The following is an 11006-nucleotide window of genomic DNA, read 5'->3' as shown; positions in this document are numbered from 1 at the left end:
TTCTCGTCCGACTCATCTCTCTCCCGTTTGGGTCGTCATTCTGTTCACTCACACAGAGTCACGCTCGTCTCCCCCAGGTCGGGAGGGAGACTTCCCGCCTGACCCCTGCGTCACCAGCTAGCGAGTCTCCCATAGAAGACAGCCCAGCCAGCACCCACTGGGCCTCCGTCAGGTCAAATGTGAGTCTTGTCAGAACTATCCCTAGGGTGAGTTACCTACTGTGGGAAGTGTATTCATTCCATGTTTGTGTCCGAGAGTCAGTGTCGAGTAACGTAAACATAATGTGCTAGTAACTCCGATATAATATTGATATTAATGTGTCCATGTCATTGAGTGAATTAATAAATAGTTGTATCGAAGTGGTGTTTGAGAAGTTGTTCCTTAAGGACGTAATGTAGTACTGTATATATGTATTGACGTATAAGATAAATGAGTATAAATAACTAACCAACGCTACCAAATTTCCTCTCTTTACATTCCTCTTACTATAAATATTCTACCTATATGCAATTTCTTTGTGATCGCTGTTTGAGGTTCGTTCCTACCTCGACATTGCTATTACAGGGTTTCTCTGTTCGACAGAACTAAATATACTAGTTTAGTTCTGTCGAACAACCTCAATGCTATCCGAACTTTAACTGCGTCTAAAAAATCATTCAGTTGATTTTTCAGGGCAGACATGGGAAAATTCCACTAAAGTACCAGATTTCAGAAGGCAAACTTTGACAGTTAAGAGACAGCTGAGAGAGGATGTCGGCGCTGGCCATGAACCTGACAGATGACACCGACCTGATAACGAGATCTGACATTGTCGAGTTCCCGACATTTAAATAGTGAGTTACTTAATACAAAGGCAGAACATACCATACAAAACTCAGATCAGACAACAATGACTAAATGGATAAATAATTATTTAAAGAACATCATTGGCCAAAGGAAGGCTATAGGTAGAAGGATAAAATCGTGCGAAATTCACCTCCGGGAACTATTATAGGATTTGGCGGTAGGGTTAAAACCGAGATAAGGAAAGCAAGAGGAATAATTAAAGAGATAGCAAGGGAGGCGAACAAACCCCAAAGGATGCTACCAAATGTATCAAACTAAAAAACGAGAAAAGATTGGACAATCCGGTCAGACTCCGCAGCGAGCTCACTGATAACGAGGAGAAATGAGCAATAATTTTAAATATATTTTCAACAGTTTTCCACGAAAATTTAAACATGATACCCGAGGCACAGACTCTATTCAGAGATAGTGAAGAAAACAAATTAAGTGAGATAGTAGTGACTAGTAACGATGTTAGTAAGCAAATAGACAAACTAAAGCCTAATAAGTCACCTGGTCGATGAGATATTTGCCAGAGCATTAAAGGAATGTAAGGAAGAGCTTAGTATGCCCTTAGGAAAGTTGTTTAACATGTCCTTAAAACAGGTGTAGTACCAGAATCCAGGATAGCAGATGTAATACCGATTTTCAAGAAGGAGGATAGATCACTATCCTCTAACTACCGCAATCAGTCTAACATCAATAGTAGGCAAATTACTAGAAGCAATCATTTCAAACTCTATTCAATCACCTGGAGAAGCCGATTGATCAATGATTCCAGCATGGCTTCACAAGTGGATGTGGTATATCTCTACTTAGCAAAGCCTTTGACAGAGTCCCCAAGAATTAGAAAGGTAAAGCTCATGGCATCAAGGTGACATCCAAATGGATGGCGTGGTTACAGGACAGAAACAGCGAGTGAGCACTAACTGCACTAAGTCCCATTGAGCAACGTCTGTGAGTTCCCCAAGGCTCAGTACGACCATTATTATTTATTATATACATAAACGATATAGATATCGGCATGAACAGCAACATAAGTAAATTTGCTGATGACACTAAAATAAAGTGTTATCAAATCTGACGAGACTCGGCAAAACTACAGGAAGATCTAAACAAATTTTTCGAATGGTCTGAAAAATGGCAGATGAAATTCAACATGGACAAATGTAAAATACTCAGTATAGGAGATGTAAACAGAAACCAGATACCAGATGAACAACGATGCCGTAGAAATCCGACTCTGCGAGAGATTTAGGAGTAATGATAAGTAGGAACTTAAGCCAAGTAAACAATGTGTTTTTCGTAACAAGGCTAATAAAAGTACTTGGGTTCATACAAGAGTGTTAGTTACAGGACTAGAGGTCATCCTAAACTGTATCTTCTCTTGTGAGACCACACCTGGATTACGCAGTTCAGTTCTGGTCACATCATTACAGAATGGATATAGAATCCTGGAAAGAATTCAGAAAGAATGACAAGACTAATCACGGGCATTAGGAACCTGAGTATAGAGACAGGTTAATGCATAATTATTTCACTCCCGCGAGAGACGTAGAGCGAGGGGCGACCTGATAGAGGTGTATAAGTGGAAGGCAGAAACAAAGGGACATTACAAAGGTACTCAAATTATCCAACCAGAACTCGTAACAATGGTTTTAAATTAGACAAATTTAGATTTAGGCGTGAAATTGGTCAACACTGGTTTGGAAACAAAGTAGTGATGAATGGAACAAGTTACCAAATATCATCTTAACTCGAATACACTGAATTGCTTCAAACATAGGTTGGATATACCCTTGAGCAATAGGGTTGGGTATAAACAGGACTGCCCAGTATGGGTCAATAGGCCCGCTGCAGTTTCCTCCATTCTTATGTTCTTATAGTTCTTATATTTATCTTCTGCGAGTTTTGACTTTTTACACACACACACACACACACACACACACATATATATATATATATATATATATATATATATATATATATATATATATATATATATATATATATATATATATATACACATATATACTACCATGTAATTCACATCTTGAGGGGTGAGTACAGACAAGAAGGAGCGTGAGATAAGTCCCTAGGGACAGCAGGTGGCCACCATATTCAGGTCATAAGGAAGTGACAAATCTTGTTAATCACAAAATTGTCCAATTTGTACATACCATTACTCAAATTCATGTTGACAGATTCAGTATGTTTAATGAGGCTTGATTCTATAATGTTGCTACTGACAATTGAATTACAAGGTTAGATTAAGGAGGCATTAACCCAGTCAATGCAATGCTTATTATCTCTCATATGAATGAACAAAGCATAGGATTCCTAGACTGTCCTAATACTATATGTTGTTTAAGTCTAGCTATAAGACCCTTTCCCATCTGACCTAAGTAGAATACGAGTTGTTACGACCGTGTCGTATTTTTCTATTTTTTTTTTATATAACATACTCCCATGTTCCATATTATTCCTGTAATGATGTGTTAAATTTACTATTATATATTCTAATCACCTTACCCTGTGCTGTTAAGGTTTTAACTGTCATTATTTGTTCAAGCCCATCTTATTTCTTTATTTTGTATTGTAACCAGCATTCTTTGTTCTCTAACGACCATCTGCATCGTTAAACGACCCACCGGCGGGTCGCGTGGCGGGAGCCGACCTTATATATAGGACCCACCAACTGACTTGAGTTAGTCCAGTCCTCTTGTCATACAGTCCACATCCTTTGAGTGTCACTTGTTACTTATACTTAATTTATTTGTGTTGTTCCTGTCGCCACCAATGTGGTATATCTATGTGAGTACCTATTTATGTCTCGTCCATCAGTATTTGCTTAGTTGTATTCAAGTAATTCAGTGTTGTTTCACGTTAGTTAATTTCAGTGATAGTTTTTATATGTTTATGCAGTGTTAACGTAATCCAATGCTTTATTTTTATTCTTTTGATGTTTGGATGTTTAGTATCATTTGTGTCTTAAAAGTTTCGATGGTGAATCAATTTGTTGTGACAGCCTACGAGGCTCTTTATTGTGTTAATATTTAATCAATTAAATTCCTAAAGGTTTACTTTATTTATTTTTATTCTCTTTTAATTTACTTTAATTTTTGTTTGGTTACGCCTAGAACCTGGATATTTAAGTAAATTAAGAGACGGCGTAACAGAGTATATTTCTACATTCCTTGCAAGGAACCTGGTAAATGCCTGGATAGATTCATGGATGATAGAGAGTGGTAGTAACTCTCGACAGGAGCTGCCATGCACATTGCACAGGCCAACCGGTCTATTGCAGACTCCTTATTTTCTTATGTTCTTATTTTCTTATGTAAATGCAGCCACCTGCATTGCTGGGGGAGTTCTTAATTCACATTTATTTTACTATGCATGAGTTACTAAATGTTGCATTTATGTTTCAGGTTTTCAATTGCCAAGGAATTTGAGGAAAATTTTTGTTAAATGATAATACAGTACTAAGAGATTCTTACGGGAGGTTTAGGATCAGTTCTTTAAAAAAAAGATTTCTTAGCATTGTTAAGGCATTTGTCTATAAAATGTCTTGGGTAGTATTTTAAATTCAATCCAATATTATAGATATATTTCTATTCCTCATCAATGAATTCCAGACTGCATATTTGTAGAACACGTAAAAATATTGTTGAAAAACTAACTGTGACTCTACTATGGTGGGCAGAATAATAATAAATATATGAACTCATATTAGTAGGTTTCCTATAAATACTGAACTTAAAGGTTATCCATGTAACATGTTGTGAAGGAAACATGTGGTTGTTGGTCTGTCTCGCTGGTAGTGTGTGAAGGAAACTCATGCTTATAGGTCATATTGAAACAGTTTATTTAGCCTGAAAAATACAAATACTGTACAGAGCGAACACTAAGAACACTATTGAGCCAAGTTGAGTGCCTGAACCCTCTTAGTGGCACCTGATATAGTGGTGTTTTTAATTCATGTAACATGTTTTGATGAATACATACAGTATTAAAATATTACCACAGTTATCAATTTTCTTTTATTTCTAAATAGTATATACACATTTTTACAGTAGAGTTGATCTACAGTTTTGTAATCTGATAGTGGGTTGAAGCGATACATGGGTATTATTGGGATGGAACAAAGGAACAGACACACATGTCTTGATGGCAACATATATAATTACCATATTGCAATGATAATTTAAGTCAACCTGACAATACCTGTATATGGTACGTATAATGATTTCCAATGGTAAAGTGAAAGTATAAATTGTAAAGCATTTGTTAAAAAATTATTAATACTTGGACAATAGATGTGGGTGGGGTTAAGTTGTTCCACACTTTCAGACCATGATATTTTATGTAGGTCTGGGACTGAGAGGAGTGCATGGGGAGGTGATCTTAGTAGGTTTGGATGTCTCAATCCTCTGGTTATTCCAGAACTGAAAATATTTTCTCAATCAAGTGATAAACTGATTTAAAAACAAATGGGAAAACAGCAGTAAATGTTGATATCCTAAGATTTTAACACCTTAGATTTAGCAAATAGTTCGTTTGTGTGATCGTTTTAATATATTTTATTTATTTATTATTCTTTTTAAAGTGGTCATTCTCTGCACAACTCTCTTCCGGGCAGCAACCAGGGTTTGTTTTAGTGGTGCCAGAGGCCCCCCACAGTGAATGACAATATATCAAGTGTTGGTCATAATCAATTTCTTTCATCTCTTTTTGCAAATTTTCTTTGGAGTTTGTGTTTTTCTTTTATCATTGCCTTGATTTCACTTGTGATACTCTATAGGGTTTGGAGGTAGATATACATTTTCCTAGCTTAGTCTTAAGGGGTAAGCATTTATCAAAGCTAGCATTGAAGATGCAAGGGAAGTTACAGTAGATCACATTAGGGTTGTCAGAGGCATAGACAAGATCCCACTTAGCATTCATTAAATTGTTTTCTAACAGGAATATATTGTCAGCATAGTAGTCTCTGTATTTTATTGTGACATTACTAGACCTTTCAGGTCTTGTGACTGCTTTATACGTGGCAAAAATGGGAAGTGATCTGAGATATTGTTATAAATAATTCCACTCACACGAATGTTAGGAGTGTTGTTAGACCAAATATGATCTATCACGGTAGCATTTACTCTAGTGGGTTTAGTTATTGTGTTGAAGAGCTTAGAATGACAAGTACCAAGAAGGTCTATCACCCAGGTGTCCATCTCTGATTTTAGTAGAAAAAGGTTGAAGTCTCCTGTGATGTAGCAAAGTTTCCTCTCCAAACCTATGATAGAGATTAATTCTGATATTTTATCAAGAAAGTTCATTACATTAATATGGTGCCTTCTATAAATTATTCCCATCAAAATATTTTGTGCATCGCTACGTATTTAAGTGTTAACACTCCATGAACTCCTTCTGAACCTTTAAAACCTCTCTTACGAAAGTGTTATATACTCTACTTAGTATCAAGACATTGTGCAACACCACCACATACTATTGCAGTGTTTAGTATTGTTAGTGAGTTTGGTCTCATAGAACCCAAGTACCGGTACATCAGATTTATGAACAAAAGAAGATACAGTATATTGTACTGTACACAGCTCTATAAAGATGTCTAAGTGAAGGGAAATACAGTGCTGTTGACAGTATAGGTAATTAAAGAGAAGGAATGAAGTACAGTAGTAGAGAGCTATAGCTAAACTCAGGAGAGTTAGGAAGTAATACCGTTACAGTTGGGCTTGGTGTAACCCAGTGATTTTTGTGGAAAGGTATCAAGGTCAATATGAGGGAGTACTGTGTTGTCACCATGGGTAAAGGGGGTGTAACACATACGGTCCAGTAAATCCATGGGAACAACACCAGCATCATCAGTGTAGAAACATTGGTACTGTTTAAGGAACAGCAAAAATTCAGGTTTACTAAGGTGTCGAAGATAGTTATAATAGTGCAGGGTAATGTATTCACAAATGCTGTAATCAAAACACTTAAGATGACTTGTGTTGCTGAGGGTGACTCCCAGTTTGGGTGACAGGAGCACCTGTCATTTAGTTGTGTGGGTAGTTGTTTCCCACAGCAGAGGAGTTGGACATCAAGTGGGGAATTACTCTTATGTTGGGCTGAATGAGGACGGGGGCAGGGGGTTTATGGGGACCTTGGGAGTGGGGGGCAGCTACAGTGGTGCCCGAGAGTCCCTCACAACAATGGTTTTATGGCTGAGCATCACGTGCTTCCCTTGTCCCCTGGCTTCCTTAAACTGCTCCATTTGCTGTTGGTAGTGGAGAGATGGTCAGCAGGGGTGGCGGCCGAGGTGAGACAGTGGGTTGGACATGTCTGAACTAGTTACCATCCTAAGGGTGGAGGAAAGGTTGTATAAAGGGCAAGTTGCCATCACCAGGATATTGATCAAGACATGAGTGGTGTTTAGATTTTCTACATGTGTTCCAGACACCTGGGTTCTCATACCCGCCCCTCGCCTTCGCTGCCTTCACCACTCTCGCAGTTCTCCAGTGCCCTGCGTGCTTAAGATCTTCCAAGCCTAATTTGTTTCTACTGTGTAACCCTGGGTTAGCATTAACTTTAGTCCAGTGACCCCCATACATAACTTTTGTTGGAATATTTCTGTACTCGATAGGCAAAAACTGCCTGCTGTTTAAATAATCAAAAGTGATGAATTCTATAAAAAAATATGGACAATGGACAGAGAAGTACACACGAGGTTTGGTAACACTTAAGTAACAGTTACGATCTCTTAGAAATTTACCTCGCAATCTCAACCACTTTTGGTAGTCATTCCGGTCAAATGTGATGTCCATGTCAAAATCCCAGGGCAAATAACCTCCCAGTTTAACAGCCCCCAAGGCTGAGCCTGCCTGAAGCTCATACTCCAAGTCATTTGCCTCTGCATAGTCCATCAGGAAGCCAAGGTTATGTTCCATGATGGCTCTACAGCAAGGTGGTAAGAGGTAGGAACTTAAAATCCGGAGAGCATCTTTACAGGTTATGTTGACAGCATCACAGGAGAAATTATGGACTTGTCCGGTGTAAGAGAAGACCTTCTCGAGAGCCCAGTGACGCGCCATAGGCAGCCAGTCTTCACTGGTCATGTTGACGTGATTAGTGAGGAAGAACATGACGTCAGGACACACCATGGTTAAGTGGCCCGCTTCACGTACCTTGGCCAACCAGTCACGATACACGGCTGGGCCGCTGAGGCTGCTAGTGAAGGCCACTTTGTTGACCAGCTTGACAGTAGTGATAAAAGGCGTCAACACATCATCACAGTACATACACTCATATTTAGAGTAATAGTAACCCATGGTGTAGGTGGCTTGGTAGTCTGCCATGCGCTGCTGCAGACAACCATGAATCCAGTGGCCTTGGAGGTCCCTGGCAGCACCCCCGGCCACCTTCACATGTTCCAGCTCATCCAGGACCCTTACCAGCCGCTCCAGGGACGACTGGTTGCTGAAGTGTGCTAGTGACGTGCCCATGAACACATACGGTGTTGTTACCATCTCCACCGCCTTGTTGAGCAAGTCACCTCCACTTAAGGTCTCGTTTTTGATCTTCAAAGCTTTAACATCCCTTAGTGTTGGATCTACGACAACTCTTTTAGGAATTATAACAATAATGGGTATGTCATACCATTTTCTGATCTGGGTGATGACAAAATTAATGGTTTGTGGTGGCCAAGACATGGCTGGTAGCACAGCTGTGAGAACACGTGCGAATGGCGGCACATATGTACAGTTCTCTGGTTCCATACCGTGCTGGTGGAAGGGGAAACCCATCTTAGGACCAAAATACATCTCAGGGCAGACATGCCTAGTCTTGTTAGGGAGGACAGGTGCTGGACCCATATCTGGGATCCTGGCAGAGTAGTCCCAGGAGGAAGAGTTTGGGGACATCCTGGGGTCGAGCTCAGCCATCAGGGGCACCAGCTTTTTCCACCAGTCGTCCTTCACCATCGCCTCCAACCCTGGGGAGAGGGTGAATATTAGGAACATGCACACACCTGCACACGTGCTTGTGTACATGCAATGAGTATGACATGAAACCAGTTAAAACATAGGTATAGGTATGACGGTATGCTACTGACCTGCGTGGGGAGATATAGCCTGGTGTACTGAATATATTGCCTCTGCTAGTTTCATCTTGTACTGCCTTTCCAAAACTTCTCGCTTGACGGAGCATTTTGCTTTAATTGGACACGGATAAGCAACCATCTCAATGGCGCCCAGCGGTGCTTCAAAATGCTTGTAAATAGTAATGAAGGCAAGGAGAGCCACCACCACAATGGCCGCAAACAACCTGGGTAGCCCAGAGTAAAGGTTCATCCGGACTATTTTTATCTGAGGAAGAAAGAAAGAAAGATTTAGTTTTAAGATGGGGGTTCCCTTACACTGCCATACCTTCCCTTACACCACCATACCTTCCCTTACACCACCATACCTTCCCTTACACCACCATACCTTCCCTTACACCACCATACCTTCCCTTACATCACCATACCTTCCCTTACACCACCATACCTTCCCTTACACCGCCATACCTTCCCTTACACCACCATACCTTCCCTTACACCACCATACCTTCCCTTACACCACCATACCTTCCCTTACACTGCCATACCTTTCCTTACACCACCATACCTTCCCTTACACCACCATACCTTCCCTTACACCACCATACCTTCCCTTACACCACTATACCTTCCCTTACACCACCATACCTTCCCTTACACCACCATACCTTCCCTTACACCACTATACCTTCCCTTACACCGCCATACCTTCCCTTACACCACCATACCTTCCCTTACACCACCATACCTTCCCTTACACCACTATACCTTCCCTTACACTGCCATACCTTCCCTTACACTGCCATACCTTCCCTTACACCAATATACCTTCCCTTACACTGCCATACCTTCCCTTACACTGCCATACCTTCCCTTACACCAATATACCTTCCCTTACACTGCCATACCTTCCCTTACACACTATACCTTTCACACTGCCATACCTTCCCTACACCACTATACCTTCCCTACAACAACACCATAATACCTTCCTTACACCACCATACCTTCCTTACACCACTATACCCTTCCCTTACACCACTATACCTTCCCTTACACTGCCATACCTTCCCTTACACCACCATACCTTCCCTTACAACACCATACCTTCCCTTACACCACTATACCTTCCCTTACACTGCCATACCTTCCCTTACACCACTATACCTTCCCTTACATCACCATACCTTCCCTTACATCACCATACCTTCCCCTACATCACCATACCTTCCCTTACATCATACCCATAACTCCACCACCATTCCTTCCCATACATCACCATACCTATCACTACATCACCATGCCTATCACTACATCACCATACCTTCCCTACATCACCATACCTTCCCATCATCATACCTTTCCCTACATCATACCTTCCTTTACATCATACCCATAACTCCACCACCATTCCTTCCCATACATCACCATACCCATAACTCCACCACCATTCCTTCCCATACATCACCATACCTATCACTACATCACCATACCTTCCCCTACATCACCATACCTTCCCCATCATCATACCTTCCCCTACACCACCATTCCTTCCCATACATCACCATACCCATAACTCCACCACCATTCCTTCCCATACATCACCATACCTATCACTACATCACCATGCCTTCCCCTACATCACCATACCCATAACTCCACCACCATTCCTTCCCATACATCACCATACCTATCACTACATCACCAGCCAGTGTTTTGGGATCCATATCTTGTTGATTTCTTCTATTGATAACAAAGAATCTCACTTGAGAAGTTGAGGATGATGTTGACAAGGTGCTTCACATGTAAGGCATTTTAGTTTTCAGTCATACGTGCAAGTCACAAGTCTACAACAATAATATTTGTATTTAGTTATTTAAGTCAAATGAGAATTTCTCGCAATGGTTAATAATAAGACTCACTGTTGAGCTGGCCAAGCTAGATTAGGGAAGAGAGAGGTGTTCGCTCAAGCTTGTGACGTCTCGTAGTGAAGAGGTTATGCGGAACCAACCAGATCTGATACTGGTAACAGTAACAAGCACCTGTGTCGCAAGTGCTTCTCTCGCTGTCACTCTTTATCACCTGTTGTACC

General features: G+C 40.6%; 1 protein-coding gene across 1 annotated transcript; it reads right to left on the bottom strand.

Moving 5' to 3' along the window:
* Positions 1-4669: 4669 nt before the first annotated feature.
* LOC121879341 lies at positions 4670-10909 on the bottom strand. Its single transcript, XM_042385943.1, has 3 exons — positions 10837-10909; positions 8930-9182; positions 4670-8809 (listed from the first exon to the last, which is right to left on the bottom strand). The coding sequence occupies exons 2-3, from the start codon at positions 9165-9167 to the stop codon at positions 7179-7181; spliced, it is 1869 nt and encodes a 622-aa protein (XP_042241877.1). The 5' UTR covers positions 9168-9182; positions 10837-10909; the 3' UTR covers positions 4670-7178.
* Positions 10910-11006: the final 97 nt, after the last annotated feature.

The sequence above is a fragment of the Homarus americanus genome, unplaced genomic scaffold (assembly GCF_018991925.1).
Source record: "Homarus americanus isolate GMGI-L3 unplaced genomic scaffold, GMGI_Hamer_2.0 scaffold16894, whole genome shotgun sequence".
Classification (NCBI taxonomy): domain Eukaryota; kingdom Metazoa; phylum Arthropoda; class Malacostraca; order Decapoda; family Nephropidae; genus Homarus; species Homarus americanus.
Note: the sequence above shows the minus strand (reverse complement) of the source record. Positions and strands in the feature narration are given on the sequence as shown.

Excerpts from the sequence above, each read along its gene's own strand:
- LOC121879341 (XM_042385943.1), bottom strand. The coding sequence starts at position 9,167 with ATGAACCTTTACTCTGGGCTACCCAGGTTGTTTGCGGCCATTGTGGTG. Across the intron at positions 8,810-8,929 it reads GGCTATATCTCCCCACGCAG|GGTTGGAGGCGATGGTGAAG; the intron begins GTCAGTAGCATA and ends CCCTCTCCCCAG.